General features: G+C 40.4%; 1 protein-coding gene across 1 annotated transcript in view; it reads left to right on the forward strand.

The window, feature by feature from the left end:
• Window positions 1–1,008: 1,008 nt before the first annotated feature.
• The window catches only part of atrx (ATRX chromatin remodeler), a 41,205-nt gene continuing 25,770 nt past the window's right edge, over window positions 1,009–16,443 (forward strand). The window contains 22 exon segments of the mRNA XM_030145346.1: window positions 1,009–1,182; window positions 2,293–2,354; window positions 2,483–2,532; window positions 2,628–2,749; window positions 2,842–2,922; window positions 3,043–3,152; window positions 3,263–3,330; window positions 4,119–6,367; window positions 8,208–8,277; window positions 9,028–9,176; window positions 9,266–9,436; window positions 10,040–10,163; window positions 10,262–10,361; window positions 10,633–10,809; window positions 12,101–12,242; window positions 12,339–12,448; window positions 12,832–12,978; window positions 13,069–13,246; window positions 14,489–14,626; window positions 14,774–14,949; window positions 15,065–15,182; window positions 16,287–16,423. Of these exon segments, the coding sequence (XP_030001206.1) occupies window positions 1,167–1,182; window positions 2,293–2,354; window positions 2,483–2,532; window positions 2,628–2,749; window positions 2,842–2,922; window positions 3,043–3,152; window positions 3,263–3,330; window positions 4,119–6,367; window positions 8,208–8,277; window positions 9,028–9,176; window positions 9,266–9,436; window positions 10,040–10,163; window positions 10,262–10,361; window positions 10,633–10,809; window positions 12,101–12,242; window positions 12,339–12,448; window positions 12,832–12,978; window positions 13,069–13,246; window positions 14,489–14,626; window positions 14,774–14,949; window positions 15,065–15,182; window positions 16,287–16,423 (4,695 nt within the window). The 5' untranslated portion in view covers window positions 1,009–1,166.

The following is a 16,443-nucleotide window of genomic DNA, read 5'->3' on the forward strand; positions in this document are numbered from 1 at the left end:
ACAAACAAACAAACCCTGGCAAAAACATAACCTCCTTGGCGTGGGGGGGGCCCACGGGGGGGGCCACTGATCAGCCTTGGCGGAGGTCTGCGCTCTCCGAGTGCTTTTCTAGTTATATTAGAAACAGAGAAAACTGAAGAAAAAGTGGCTTTTTCAGTAAAATATATCATTAACCGAACATAAAAACAAGCATGTCCAACCACTGTCATTTGTCAGCCTATGTCAACCTAATGTCACCTTCTCCTACACTGATTGTGAATCAGTGTTGGAGAAGATGACATTGTTTGCACATTCACTACAGAGCCTCTTAATGTCCAAATGGCTCATATCTGATGATCACAAAAAGCTGAGAAACTGCATTTTCCTTTAATTATTTACATGTACTGACAGGAGTAGTAGTTCAGCAGTTAGTTAATCATTTTACATCAGTAGATGTTTGAGGTCACCAGTGACTGGTTAGGGCTCTGAGGGTTAAGTCTGACTTTAGTTAAGTCACCTGATTCAAGTCCACACCGTCTGTGAGGAAGGGACCCAGTTTCAGTTATTGTGTACTTTTCAGGATTCTCATCACAATCATTCATTTATTTTAAACCTGGGAACAAATATTCAATCTCAATATTTCCACAGTGGAAGGTTGTGGTGTATACCTTGAATGAATCCAACTCTTCTGTTTCACAACAAAAGTAATAAACTATATCAAACTGTGAACTATTCAATTAATGATCATATAATATATGCTAATTTCTTTAACTGAATAGGCCTCTTATACATATACACATACATATTTGCCATTAGTTAAATATAATCATATCAGTTCTCCATTTGAATTTTTACATGACAGATTTAACATTTTACTAGAATGTTTATGAGTTTTAATAATAAAAAAAAATGTAGCTTTGTAATGTGTAAAAGTGTGTGAGAAAGTGGGACCTCAGGGAGCGGGAAAGCGTCTGAACCGGTCAGCCAATAGCAACGCGCACAGGATTTAGGCTGGATGCGCCATTTTACTGCGTCCACAGCCATCCGGCAAGATGGTCCCCTTGCTTTGTCTCCCCTGACCGGAGTTGTTTCGGCATTCACAGGCTGGTTTTCCTTCCGTGACATCGAAAATCTGTACCGCTGGCTCACTTGCACCTCGAAGAAACCGTGTCTCTGTTATCCGAGAAATGAGTGCGGTGAAAAGTAGGTAAGAGCACTGTTTAATCTGGTTGTACAGTCAAGTCATTTTTGCATTGATCACAGTGCTACATTTGCTAGCGGAAAGCCGGGCCATGAGTGGCTACCTGCTCGTTAGCTCGCTAGGCTAGCTCAGTTGTAGCTGTTAGCTAGGTAGCCGGCAATGTTCAAGTTCGTACATACGCATATTCACATGTTCATTCATGCACACCAGGTTGCATGTCGTTTCAACGGGCTTATCTGTGAAAACAGTAGTCTTTGTGGAAAGTGTTGAGCAGCGAGGCTTGCTTATTGTTACTTTAGATGCCACCAGGTAATGCCAGCCTGCGGTTAGCGCACTGGCTCGTGTCATGGCATTGTCAGAGGCAGGGACGCCGTTCGTGCATTTTTCGATGCATGCTCGTGCAGTGGATCTAGTATGCATTGCCGAGATTGCAATGTTGCCAAGGCAACAGGGGGCTTTGTAAGGAGTTCTGCATTAATGTTGTGCGCCAAACATGCTAATGTTAGCATGTCTAAACTTGGCATCTACCACAGTCAGGAGTTCCTGTGTTTTCAAAACATTGGCTAGATACGTTCAGGATAAAAGGGCTGCACGCAAATGCAGAAGTGTGCTCCGCCTCGAAAGCGCCTTGGCTTTTTGGGGTAAAGTTAAGGCCTTGGTTGTTGTTGGTGGGACTGAGGAATAGCTCGACGCGTCTCATAGCGATGTTATCAGCACATTATGATGACGCAAAACTGCAAAATAAACAGCGGTGCCTGTGTCTAACAGTGATGTACCCCAAATGAAGACACGGATTGACGTGCATTTACAACCAATCAAATTCTAATTACGCCAGTAAGCTGATCGTGTTATTTATTACCTTCATGTTATAAATTCTGATTAATTTTGTTAGCTTTTTCAACATAGCGGGAAGTCTATGATAACGTTTATAGTCTTTCACATGTTATGGTACAGTTGGTCCCAGGCTTAATCGTGTTTTTAATGCCGCAACTTTGGAAATGAGGCTGCCTCACTGCCGTTTTTAGTGTGTGTTTATTCTTTTTAATCTTGTGCTATGCTATTAGATTATATGCAGTATATCGGTGTCCAAATAAGACTTTATGTCTTTCTAGGTAAAATGAGTCTGGCTTCTTCTGAATCAAACTTAGACCAAATGGCAGAAAAAACAGAGGAGGTAACTATATGGATATTATTTGATAATTTTTATATTTTCACAAATGATGGGCATTTCTTGTTTCAGTTGTGCCTAGATCTTCATGTTCTTCATCTCATGTTTTTCAAATAATATTTTGTTTTTTCCAGCCTGGTAGTTCAACGGACACTATGAAGCCATCCTCTTCTCGTAGCAAGAGGTGTGACACTGTTTTTTATTCCATGCTCTCAGAACATCTATTGTACTCCTAGGCACAATGTAAAGGCACTAAAACTTTGTATTCACACATTTTAGGAAGTCCACCACTGTGTCAAAGCACGCTGCACTAAATGAAACCAACGCTTCGGCTGAGAGTGACCATGAAGGTGCCACTTCTGACAATCCTTCAGACAGCAACACAGACACTGTGTCTAAAGGTATAATGAACTGTTAAGGGCTTTGTTGATGTTAGTGTTGTTAATGCTGAACAGGATGCTGATTTTGGAGATGTTTAATGCTGTCTCTGTAGGAACTTTAGTGATGAGGCCAGCTGGGAATGAAAATGAAGGTGCCATGAAGCTCAGAGTGGATTTCAAACAGAAACATACAGGTTAAACACTTATTTTTTTGACTTTGGAGAGTTTTTGGTGAGATAGTGTTGCATATGCACACAGATTTTAAAATAAATGAAAGTAATAGTATTAAAGACATTTATTTGTCTTTCACACAGATGATACCCTGGAGAAGAATGTCAGCTGCACTGCCTGTGGAAAGCAAGTAAACCAATTTCAACGCCAGTCTGTGCATGAGCACCCTGTGCTGAAAGTACTGATTTGTAAGGTAGGGATTTCCAAATGGAGATATGCAGATGTTTTCTCACCATTGCATTAAAGATTGCCTTCTGTTTATTGTTACTGTGTAAACATACATATAATTTCCTTTTGTTTTAGTCATGCTTCAAATATTACACAAGCGATGACATTAGCAGAGACTCTGATGGAATGGATGAGCAGTGCAGGTATGAAATGCATCCAATTTCTTTCCTCTTTAAATCTGCTACATCTTTATTCAGGCATTCATACCTGAATAAATAAGTAGTAGTGGCAGTGTTTAAGTGAAATTGACAGTCTGCATGAGCACAACAATTGACTTGACTATTAAACTGATTTAACTTCAGTGATTTTTAACATCTAAGATGCCCATGAAAGTTTATTTTCAGTTGCGTTCAAAGGACTTAAAGCGGCAGGAGCTGAAATCTGAAGGAAAGATGCCAGAATTTGGGAAAGCATACCTTCCTTCTGCAGCTCTCTTTTTTTCAATCCAAATCAAAAGACTAAATGTAAATATAGATGATGTTGTTTCATGCTGTTATGGAACATAAAGCCACTTCTGTGCTGAGACACAGTAAAGTCACATTCATGTCAGAATCTTATCAGAGCTTGGTAATTACAGCTGCTAATCATGTTTTTAACTCCCAGCTGTCTGGAAATGGCTAAGATTAGAAAATTATTTTTTTACTATCAAATACAGATGCAAGGAGTTGATATAGAATTTGTGTGTCCTTTGAGACCACTTGTATTATAATATACTGAAAAATATTTCTAGGGTTTGCAGATTTAAGCTAGTTACACAAAGAAATTAATTCAGTGGAATATTATCAAAGAAATGTTGACGTCATTTCTTTCAAATAATTTATTTCTGCTTCAGACATTGTTTTTGTGGAATTCTTACCTAAATGCTACTACTTCTTGGAACCAATCCATGTTTAGTTAAAACTGTTGAACCCTTGACCTTTTTTGTTCTTAGGTGGTGTGCTGAAGGAGGGAAGCTTGTTTGCTGTGACTACTGCAACAATGCTTTCTGCAAGAAGTGCATCCTGCGCAACCTGGGTCGGAGGGAGCTGTCAACCATCACTGATGAGAACTCAAAGTGGCATTGCTATGTTTGCAGGGCTGAACCCCTTCAAGATCTGGTTTCCAAATGCCACCGCATTATGGAAAAACAAGACCATGTGCAACTCAAGCAAAGAAAACTAGATAAAACAGAGGAGCACGAGAGCAAAAAACACAAAAGCAAACCAGTCAAAGAGCACAAAGCTGTTGTCAATGGGAAAGAACACCTTGAAGGCTCAGGGACCATGACATTCTCCTACAAGAAACTGCAAGTACCCAAAGAACTTATAAAGAAAACTAAAAAGCTTGTTGAAACTACTACTGGGCTGAACAATACATTCATCCAGTTTATTCAGCAGACGACAGAGGAGCATGAAGAGAAGTCCATCAGGTATCGACATTTGAAAGCCTTCAGAGCAGTACTTAGTGACTTGAAAAAAGCCCATACTGCTTTGGAAGCAGCGTTAGAGCCTGAGTTCAGAAGCATGGAGCTGCAGAATGGTAATGAAAGGGAACCTATTGTTAGAAAAACCACTGGTACTACAGCCCCTGTTGAAAGTGATGAGGTGGACGATGAAGCTGATGCGTTTGATGAGTCAGCAGCAACTGAGGAGCCTTTTGAGGACATGAGTGAGACTGCTGCACCTGAAGAACCACTTGAGGACATCGATGAGGCAGTTGTAGCTGAGGAGCCTGTGCAAACCATTGAGGAGGTGGCAGCAGCTAAGGAGCCCATTGAGGACATGAGTGATGCAGATGCACCTGAAGAACCGGTTGAGGACGTCGATGAGGCAGCTGTAGCTGAAGAGCCATTGGAAACTGTTGAGGTGGCAGCAGCTAAAGAACCTTTTGAGGATATGAGTGACGCAGCTTCACCTGAAGAACCAGTTGAGGACACTGATGAGGCGGCTACAGCTGAAGAACAAGTTAGCATCAATGAGGTGTCTGCAGCTAAGGACCCTGGAGAGGACAGTGATCAAGTGTCAGATAAGGTTGAAACAAAAGAAAACCAAACTGGCATGGAACTAACCAAAATCTCAATTAAAACTGAGAACTGTGAAGATGACTTGGCACACACTGGTGAAATGTCCTTAGATCAAGATATAATGTCAGTTCCTCCATCAGTTCCTGAAGAGCTGTTTCAAATGGTTGAGAGCCTTGCTGATTCCACCATGCTTACACAAACTGATGCTGATATGGACCCAGTTGCCGATAAAAAGTCCAATGGAAACTCATTGGATACTAAACAGCCCCAGCCCAAGGTAAAAAATCTCATAGTCAAACTAACTCCAGTGCCCATAGTGACGACACGTGAGTCGAAGTCCCTCAGGTCCAAAAACAAAGGAAACGATGAAGAGATGTCAGTCAAATGTAAAAAAGAGTGTAAGAAGGAACAAGAAGATGCAAGCCCACCTCCCAGCCGCCGTTCAAGTCGAGTTAAAACTACACCTTTGAGGAAGCAGGCTGAGAATAAGGACAAGGAAGACTCCTCTGAGTCAGAGTCAGATGAAGACCATAAGCGCAAAGCTAAGCCCTCCAAGAAATCGAATAGCATCAAAAAAGAGGAGAAGCATTCCAAATCTAAGGAAAAGACACTGGACTCAGACTCTGATGAAGTTCCAAACATATTACTTGAGAAAGCTGCTGAAGACCACAGTTCAGATGAGGAAAAGACAAGCACAAGTGCTAAAAAGCGTTTATTCAAACTAAACAACAAATCCTCGCAAGATGCAGACAAAGCATCCAAACGCAAGAGGAAGTCCGAAAGCTCTGGTTCAGACTCAGAAAATAGAGCTAAGAAGACATCCAAGAAGAAGAAGAAACAGAACGGTTCAGACTCCTCTGACACTGACAGGGAGGATGAAGCAAAGGGTAAGGTGAGCACAGCAAAAAGAAGATCTAGCCGCGTCAAAAAACAGGATGAAGCAAAAGAAGTGGAAAAGAAGTCCTCAGAGAAGAAGACAGGTGAGCATAGAAGGTCCTATGAAAAGAAGCGCAAAGGATCCAGAGCAGCCTCCAAGCTACAGTCATCCTCCAGCGAGGATGAGGATGAGGGGGAACAGCAAGCTGAAGGTGACTCCGGACAAGACAGTGACGATCAGAAGATCAAGCCTATAGTGGAGAATGTGATGGGAGGCAGTGGACATTTCCATCAGTCCTCAGGTAATCTGTGGCCTTTACCTATTTGTTCTGTCAGTTGTGTAGCTCATGCATAGTTCTGTAAGGTCTGCTTTAAATTTGGTATAAAGTTTACATTAATGATATGTTCAAGCTAGTTACTTTAAAACTAAAGTTGTGTTGAACATTGCACCACTATGAGATAAGGTTCATTTCAACCACTCTGCTGTAAAACCCAAATTCACCAAAGTTACAGTTGCAGAAAATGACATTTTACTACCTGTTGCCAGTTGGTAAATTGTTGTATTGTAATTGAAGTTTTTTGGTTGTTTTTTTTTCTTTTTTTAAAAAAATTTGTGTACCATGCATTTGCTAAGAGGCACCTAACTAAATAGATACAGCATTGTGATTAGATTTGGTGGAGGGGAATATATATATATATATATATATATATATATATATATATATATATATATATATATATATATATCTCATTAGTTTCTGATGTGAAATTACAGCTTTACTTTGGTGGTTCTACATGATATGATTATTGCAGGGATTTGGCTGTGTCATGTTACAGCTCTGCTGCAAGCCAGTTGTAATATCATTAGGCATCTGCATCTCTGCTCGTGGACATAAGTATAAATCTTAATTATCTTCACAAATGTTTGAGGGGTGTTAGCTGTTAGAATAACATTAAAACAGTTGGTGTAGTTTGCTCCCCCTACTCCTCTCTAAGTTATTCCACCTTTTAAACAGTGTTATTTTTCAGAGGAGTTTACAATTACAAAGGGCTTAGTGTAAAATTTAAGATGTAATTGCCCCAGCCCCCTAAGAGGGAGGCAAGGGTATGTAAGTCACAAAAAGAAAACAAGAAGTCATCAGCAAACAGTGCAATCTAAGTAGAGCTGTAATCAATAGTGCTTCCATGTCACTTCCCAATGTAAACATTACAAACTAGAAAAGCACTCGGAGAGTCCAGACCTCCGCCAAGGCAGATCAGTCCCCCCCCCAATCACTGCTAAAATTTAATCATTTGTTCCTTGTGCCAGTATTAACATTTCCTGGAGTTTTCATCCAAATCTGTCCATAACTTTTTGAGTTATCTTGCACACAGACAGACAGACACAGACAAACCAACGCCAGCAAAAACATAACCTCCTTGGCGGAGGTAATTACATTCCATTACCTGGACTTTGGTTTCGTTGTACAATGCAGGCATAATACTAACTGTTTCTGTGAAGTGGCTTTGTGGTGGGAGTGTATACCTCGGCTCAACAGGTATTTAAATGTAGACACAGACCACCCTGTCAGAGTTGGCCAGGAGAGTTACCAGCGCCTCTTCAACTCTGTTTTGTTTTTATGGGCTCTTATTTATTGTATTTATTGTGTCATGCATTAGCTTTGTGATGACAGTGATAAAGACATAGTTAATGTTGTTCATCAGATTCATAGCATTCCTAAAAGTCTTTGTAAAACAGATTTTACAAACGATGACTTGTCCAGTTCATGCTTCCCAGCAAGTTTTTCAAATCTACAACATGCCCACATTTTCAAGGTGCTAAGTGCAAAGCTTATCCCTTGCTGTGAGTGTTGATCTCCCTTTGCCATATTTGAACAGTATAAGTTTTTATGTAGGCTGTAAGCTCTCGATTACTGGTTTACTACATCAATGCAGAAAGCCACATCATCCATGAATCTTAGAATCAAGAAATTTCACACCTCTATAAGTTTGAAGTTGCCTTTAAACTAGGCTACATTCACACACAGCTGAAGCAGCACAGTGTTGGTGTACAAGCGCTTCTCACATCAGCACCTGTAGCTGGTTTCATTTATGCCATATTTGCTCTTTTGTTAACTGCATGTTTGCTATTTTTTTGCATAGGTGATGAAGTGGACGGCAAAGAGGGTGCATCTCACGCTTGTGATGATGATGACGACGATCCTGAGAACAGGTAGCTACAAAGACACAGTTGTCTGTCACTTATTTAAAATCTTATTTAGTTCTTGTTTTTAGAAAAACCTGGAATACCTCTTTGTACCATTTGGTTTGTTCATGTAATGTATGAAAACAGCAGTGACACAATGTTGGACAAACAAAGCTTTTAATATGGATAATCTGCTTACAACCCCTATAGTTACAATGTTGAGGGGGTTTTTTTGGACTTACTCCTAACTCCTGAGGGAACTACCTGACTCTTTAGCTGTTATTTGTGTCACCATATGCTTTTATGTGTCTGCTGATTGGTACTGTGTGACAGAACTTAACTTGTGCATTTCTGGGCAGAATATTATTGGTACATGACTGAAAAGTCCAGTTGCTCAAACTTTGGAACTCACTAAAGAACATAAAGTTTCATATCAAATGCTACCTTAAGGGAAGATTTGTCTCTCTTTGGAAAACATGTCTGTGATTTGTCAAGTGGTGACCTTGGGAGTTTAACAATAGTATGATATTCTGGTAGGCTCAGTTATCTATTAACAACCTTTAAGGCCAAACTGAAATCACAGGCCAGCTGTAAATCGAAGGGGTAGAATATACTCAGAGCCCTCTATGCAAATCTTGTACTTTAACTACTGTATTATAGTCGTTTGCTTTTAATACGTAGAAAGGGTTAGGGTGAAAATGTAATAAAAATGTTTTTAATTGTTAATAACCCTACTCATTTTGTGTGGTGTTTTTCTTGTTAATTTTTTTCCTAAAGAATTGCAAAGAAAATGCTTCTTGCCAAAATCAAAACCGATTATTCCTCTGGAGCAGACAGCTCCTCTGATAATGATGGATCAGAAAAGGAAGAAAAGAAGCCCTCCAATAAAGTTAAGAAAGAAGATGAGGATGAAGAAGAGGACCAAGGTAGTGCATCTGTGAATTATTCAAAGTTTATTGTTATAGATTACTTCCATATGTGTCATTTCTTAAAGAATAGTGTTCTTTTTTTGAAGATGCTGAGGATACAGAGGACTCAGGTTCCGAAGTAGAAGTGAAGAAAGCCAGCCGACGTCACAAACTGCTCCGTCATAAACTCTCGCTGAGTGAGGGAGAATCTGGAGAGGAGAAAGATACCAAAAAAGAGGGCAAAAATAAGGGGACTAAAAAGAAGACAAGACAGAAAGGTGGGACAGTTTGCTTTCTGTGTTTAGTTCGTCTAAATCCCAGTTCAGACCAAAGTTCTGCAGTGACTTTTTGCAGATGTTACAGCAGGGCGAGCTGGCCCGTCACCACTCCACTGGAGCTGGAAGATGGTGTTGCTGGTGTTGTATTGTGTGGTGTATCTTTTTCTGAGTGTTTATGGGTACCAACTCTCCTGTCAGCAAGAAGCTGAGTGTTATTAGCTGTTCGTCGGTGAAGGCTTGTCTCAATTTATTTTCTCCGCTATTAGATGTGGCACCAATTCCTCAAAATAACATCTTTGGAAACGTTCTGTGATGTTTTCATCATTATATTAATGTTAAAAATAGAGGAGTTGTTAATAATTTACTATCCTTATTCATAAGACTCTACAAACTATATCCAGCTACAGAAACCATGAAAAGTTACAATGTAAATAAAGACTGTTATTCCAGTGAACATGCTGCATTGGTGTGAACCGGAAGTTTTCTTGCAAGTAGTTCAAGCTTTCAGTTCATCTCATTAATATTTAGTTTGGACAATTCGTCTTGTGAATTTGGTGAGACAAAGAGTGAACATGTTTCTTTTATTTGTAATTTATCTGTCAGTGGACAGCGATGACTCTGACGACTCAGACTTTGAGAAAGAGAACTCAGACTCGAGTTCAGAAGAATCTGGGATAAGTGAGCAACTGAGTGATTCAGAGAAAGATGGAAAGCGTCGAAAGACTAGGTGAGTTAATGGAACTTATTGTATAGCACTCCACTGTTTCACTACCACTGAATCTGCAGTTATCTCCTACGCTTTGTTTTTTTGTTTTATTTCTGCAGATCTGCATTGAAAAAGGACGGGGACAAACAGAGAAGTTACAAGCAGAAGAAGAAGCGGCGCAGGATCAAAGTTCAGGATTCATCCTCCAGCAATGAGAAGGTGTTCAAATTGCAGAGCACCTAGTTGTAGTCTTGAACTGTCCAAAACCACTTTCTTTTGCAGGTTTTGCAGGTGGAGATGTACCCATGTAACTTTTGCCAGTCAGGTCATGCATGACATATAAAATGTATTTGAACTCATCCCTGGGGCGTGTTGTGAGGATTATTGCGGGCACATTTAATCATAGGGTTGCTAGGCTACTGATCAGAGGAAGTGAATTTTTCCCAAGGGCTGAAGATCAGAGGACTGAACTTAATGTTCATTTCCACAGAGTGGAGAGGAAGATGGTGATGACCAAGATGGAGAAGGACGCAAAGGGCGCAAGAAGATCCGCAAAATCCTGAAGGATGACAAACTGAGGACTGAGACGAGGGATGCTCTGAAAGAGGAGGAGGAGAGGAGGAAACGTATAGCGGAGCGAGAGGCACTCAGGGAGAAACTTCGTGAGGTAAAACTGCAGTGCAGTATGTTTCACAGCCTGAGTGGTTATATTTTCAACACCTGGGGTGAGGAGTCCCTGGTGAAATATTTAAGACCTCATTCTGTACTATGATATAATTTCAGGTTTACCTCCTAAGAGATGTTTTTGCTTGCCTCTGCAGCTCTGCATCATTTATATACTGAACTAAAACATAGATAGAAGTGTATGAGATATTGTATAACCTCTGGAAAGACTCATAGTGGATCACATCAAGTAATTGGAGTGTTCATTTGAAGTAATTCACTCTGAAAATCACTTTATAAAGTCTAGCATTAGAGTCCTTTTATTCAAGGCTTTCATTCAGTTTTTCACATTAAATCTCTGGATAGGCCTCATTCAACTGTTAGGTGACAACATAATTCATGGTCATGATCTCCTGAAATGTTTCGTTTTAATGTAGTGTAGACTAATGCTCACAGCACTCAGGGTCATGCTTCAAAGGGAGAATGCTATGGGTCAACTAATTTTTGGATCTAATACCAAACAATTTTAAAGTTACCTGTTGTAGTATAGTAAATGGAACCAGTCATAATTCATTGCAAAAGGCTGTAATTTAGAGTTTTTCTAGGAGGGTTTAGGGCGATCTAAAGTTTCATAAAAAGTTTGGGGGGGACTCGATCTCTGTTTTTCTGTAATATTTTGGATTCAATGGCCGTGATCTGGCAGAGGTACTATGTAAACTTCCAAACACACTTTGGTAAAATTTTTGTATTGTCTTATCTTATTTTAAGTTTGTGTAAGTTGCAGGAAAAAATACACACTTGAAAACAAATTATTGGGAATTTTATCTTTTTGTTTTTTTTTTTTGCATCAAAATAAAGATTTACATTTGTAAAAGACAATATCTGATTGATAACTCACCCTAAGGTAGTGGACATAAGTGAAATAATGGACAAAACACAATATCTGCCTTGGGTTTAAGAGAATTTCCTCAGCTGAGATGGTTAATGTCATGTAATACTACTGGATGAGGATGTGTGGTAGAAAGAATCATCTGTGTCCTTGTGTTGAAGGTTCAGAATCAGGGTGTTCAATCTGTTTGGTGTTTGAAAATGTAAAACATGTTCATTAGACTGTACACTCTTGCAGATATTAGTAAATAACATAATAAGAACACCTATATCCCTATATATTGTTTTTAATGTTTGGCAGAGGCTTTTTAAACCTGACCACAAATTGTGGTCAGATATATCAAATTTAGTTTTTGTGTGACATGATATTTTTGTAATATCTTGCTGGCACTCCTCCCTTATTTTAGGTGATCGTGGTAGAGGAGTCCTCTGAGGTGACCTGTCCCATTACCACTAAGTTGGTCCTGGATGAGGATGAAGAGACCAAGGAGCCTTTGGTGCAAGTGCACAGGAACCTCGTCACAAAGCTCAAGCCTCACCAGGTTGATGGTAAGGACAAGGCTTTAACAGTAATGGTGGCAAACACTGTTGAGATGGTTCGGCCTAACCGTGATGTTTTATTTTCTTTTTTTATTGTTGCTTCAGGGGTCCAGTTCATGTGGGACTGCTGCTGTGAATCTGTGAAGAAGATTGAGAAATCTGCTGGCTCTGGATGCATCCTTGCTCACTGTATGGGACTCGGAAAAACTCTGCAGGTAAGAAAAGACACCTTGTTGTGCGTTAAATTATCCCAAGGAGGTACAATGTGGAAATGTGGAAAATTAAACATACATTGGAGACATATAGTGTGCCCCTCGCAATTCTAACATAAAAGATAGAACAAGCTAATAAATGCAAAGTATTTCTAAAACCCCTTCATTTGGCTCAAATTGTCTGATCCCACTGTTTTTTTTTTTTTTTTTTTTTTTTTTGCTTTGTCAGTAGTAACAAAGTTGCATTATTGCTTGTAAGAACTGTAAAAATGTATTTTACTTCATTGTTGATAAAATGTCACCCTGAAACAGAATAAATGATGGAACAGCTGTCTGAAGTGTCACTTTTGCTCTGTGTAATATGCACTTCTCTTTTTGAACTGTAGGTGGTGACATTCCTTCATACTTTGCTGCTTTGTGAAAAGCTCAACTTTTCAACAGCCCTGGTAGTTTGTCCTTTAAACACTGTCCTTAACTGGCTCAATGAGTTTGAGAAGTGGCAAGATGGCATGGAAGATGAAGAGAGTTTAGAGGTAATGTATTGTCTTTAAAGTATTCTGGATATTTTTGATGACCATGTGTGTTCGGGGTGTAATCTTAGTGGTGTTCTGTGTGCTTAACAGGTGGTTGAGCTTGCCACAGTAAAGAGGCCACAAGAACGATCATATGCCCTTCAGCGTTGGCAAGAGACTGGTGGCATCATGATCATGGGCTACGAGATGTACCGAAACCTGACGCAGGGCAGGAACATCAAAAGCAAGAAGCTCAAAGAGATTTTTCAGAAGACATTAGTTGATCCAGGTACAGTGTAACATAGTTCCTCTGTAGTCTGTTGGTAAAAGAAGTGAAATGTTCTCCAGCACTACCTGTGGCAATGCTCTATCTTAAAAGAATAACACACCATGGAGTGTATTATGTCATTATACTATACCATGTGACGGTAGCAATGGGTCTACCTGTTGATTTGGAAATCTTGTCTCTACCATTGGAGTGGTCCCTGAGCATTTCCTTTTTTCAAGACGGGCTATTTAGCAAATCAGGACTGGAGTCTCTTGCAAGTTTATGATTCTTGTGGCTTATGAATGCAAGATTCTGCTGCCCTGTGCCTAATGTGGCTTAAGCAGCATGAAGGGGCAAATCTTTTTTTCAGAACTCATTCTGGGCTCATTTGCTTTGTTTGGACTCGCTAATAAGTGATTTAGTGGTCCATGTTTAAGTATTTTGTGTTAATAAAACCTCAGCTCAAATAGAGGCTTTGGTGTCTGCAGTGTCAGGCTTTGATTAACAGGTCTGTATGACAGCTCACACATCTGTCTGGTCAGACTTTCAGAGTTTTGGTTTATTGAAAAGAATACATTTTCTTTCTGACAGAACCCTTAACTATAGTTGTGATTAACAGGTTCTATTACAAACACAGTGTTATACAATGCTTGATCCAGTTTACCCTTTTACATAGTCGGTAAGATAGCGCTAAGATAGCTTACCTCTGACCGGCTCATGCTGCTGCAGCTTCACGCCGTTTGTCCAGATGTCATCACTTCTGAACCAAAAAAGCCAATATGGCAAAGGCCAAATCATAAACTATTGGCTTTGTCCACTAATTCTTACAGTCTACGATTTAACTTGTGTTGGGACAGTTCATAACAGTTGTTTGCCTGTTGATGCATAGGGTATAGTGTGTGTTTTTAAAGTGACATTTCAGCAGATTGACAACTGGAGTGTGTGTTAAAACCTGTATTACTGTTAATATTGTTTTGTAATATTGCCTTTGCACATGAGTATGCAAATGACTGATGCGTTTTCAATCAAATAAACTTAACCTCATGCAATGGGGTTACAAACTTGTGCAAATGTAGGTCAGTTCAGGAATGTGATCTGTTTAAGCTCTTATCAAAAATTGGCTACCACAAAATCTACTTTAAATGTAATAGGATGTCAGCAATAAATCTAAAAGGCTCATTAAAACTTACAGTGTGATCCTTGTCTCTGCCTATTTTGCCAGCTGTGAAAATGTTTTTCTCTCTCTCTCTTTACTAATCCCAGGTCCAGACTTGGTGATCTGCGATGAAGGTCATATCCTTAAGAACGAGGCATCTGCTGTGTCTAAAGCGATGAACTCTATCAGGACGAGGAGGAGGGTCGTGCTGACCGGAACACCTCTGCAGAACAATCTTATTGAATGTAAGCCTAGCTCACTGGGATGTACATTTCAGAATGAAAGGTTGTTTTCTATTGTCTGTTGAGGACAGCCTTCAAAGATCTAACTGGGCCATGGTTATGTGGAGTTTTGGATGTATTCAAAGTGACTGATCTTTATCTCCTGACCAGACCACTGCATGGTGAACTTCATCAAGGAAAACCTGCTCGGGTCAGTTAAGGAGTTTAGGAACCGCTTCATTAACCCCATCCAGAACGGGCAGTGTGCTGACTCAACTCCACATGACGTTCGGATCATGAAGAAGAGGGCTCACATCCTCTATGAGATGCTGGCTGGCTGTGTTCAGGTAACTGACAGGCTCCAACACGTGGCTCAGGTGCTGGTTGACCTTACATCTTAAAATTTAGCTTAAATTCTAAACAATTATCTTTGTTTTTGTATACCTGCCTCACCACCCACAGAGGAAAGATTACACTGCTCTCACCAAGTTCTTGCCTCCCAAGCATGAGTATGTGTTATCGGTGAGAGTGACTCCCATCCAGGCTAAACTCTACAGATACTACCTGGATCACTTCACAGGTGGGTTTTAATGCAGCTTTCTCAAAGTGTCAGTGTTGAAACTTGCTTGGTTCAAACCTTTCAGCCTTGTGGGTGTTAGGTGTAGTAGAACCTCTAGGGGCTGCCATGGGCTATTACAGTTAAAGGGCTAATTGCTCAGATAGGGATTTTAGTCTAGTCCTAGACTTAAAATTCCAGTGGAAAACACGTGGAGTGCAGGACTAGGCTGGATCTTACTGTTGGACTTGTGTTTTTCTGGATGTCACTTACTCCGACAAGGTTTTGAGATAAATGGAGTGGCCGTTTCGTGCTGCTTTGTTAAGTCGTTTAGTGGACTTTCCTCTCAGAATGTGGCCCAGGATCTGTGTGTGTGTCAAAGAGTGGCAGCTGGCAGAGTGCCGCAGGCAGGGTTTAAGCCTAGTTTCCCACGTCTCCCTAATGAAGAGCTCTGGGAGAGAGGGAACAGAGGGTGGGGGGTAAAAAGGGGGGAACGTGGCGGCATAAAGGAAAAGAAAAGAAATTTAGACAGAGGAGGGGCCAGAGGTTTCACACCAAAAGTGAAAACAAAGAACAGGAGAGCTGGGATGTAAGAAGAGGAATGATGGGGTGGTGTTGGTGGGGGTCTGGTCGTATGTGCTGTGGCTCATTAGGCTGTGTTTGTCTAAAGCGCACATTGCTGATGTTGTGACTGTGGCCCTGGACCTCCACAGTGGTGTCTTTAGGCCACTGTCAGTCTGCAGGGGTGGGTGGGTGGATGTGGATGAACATGAACATTTTTTTTTTTTTTTTTTTTTTTTTTAAGTTCATATAAAAACTAAGCAAACTTCTGACCTTAGAGGGTCAGTGCTGAAAACAGAGCAGGTACCTTTTAACAGCTGCCACTTATTTCCTCAGACTTGGTTTTCATTGCATGTGAATTTCTCATAAGAAATTGTCCCATTACCTTGATAGGAGTAGTTTTGTATAAATAGCAGACTGTAGATTTTGTTCAGTCAGTAGGCACGTTTTGTTTTGCGTTATACTCTGCACTAGTCTGTGTATATGAAGAGATTGAGAGTACGCTGTCAAGTACATAATGCAAACACACATCCATCTTCCTCCTCACACTCTTTCCCTTGTGTGCAGGTGTGGGGAATGCTTTAGAGGGGGGCCGTGGCCGCGCGGGGACCAAACTCTTCCAGGATTTCCAGATGCTCAGCAGAATCTGGACCCATCCCTGGTGCCTTCAGCTGGACTACATCAGTAAAGAAAAACAGGGTAGGGCTGCGAGGACAGACTAAAC

Source organism: Sphaeramia orbicularis, chromosome 10, assembly GCF_902148855.1.
Source record: "Sphaeramia orbicularis chromosome 10, fSphaOr1.1, whole genome shotgun sequence".
Taxonomy (NCBI): domain Eukaryota; kingdom Metazoa; phylum Chordata; class Actinopteri; order Kurtiformes; family Apogonidae; genus Sphaeramia; species Sphaeramia orbicularis.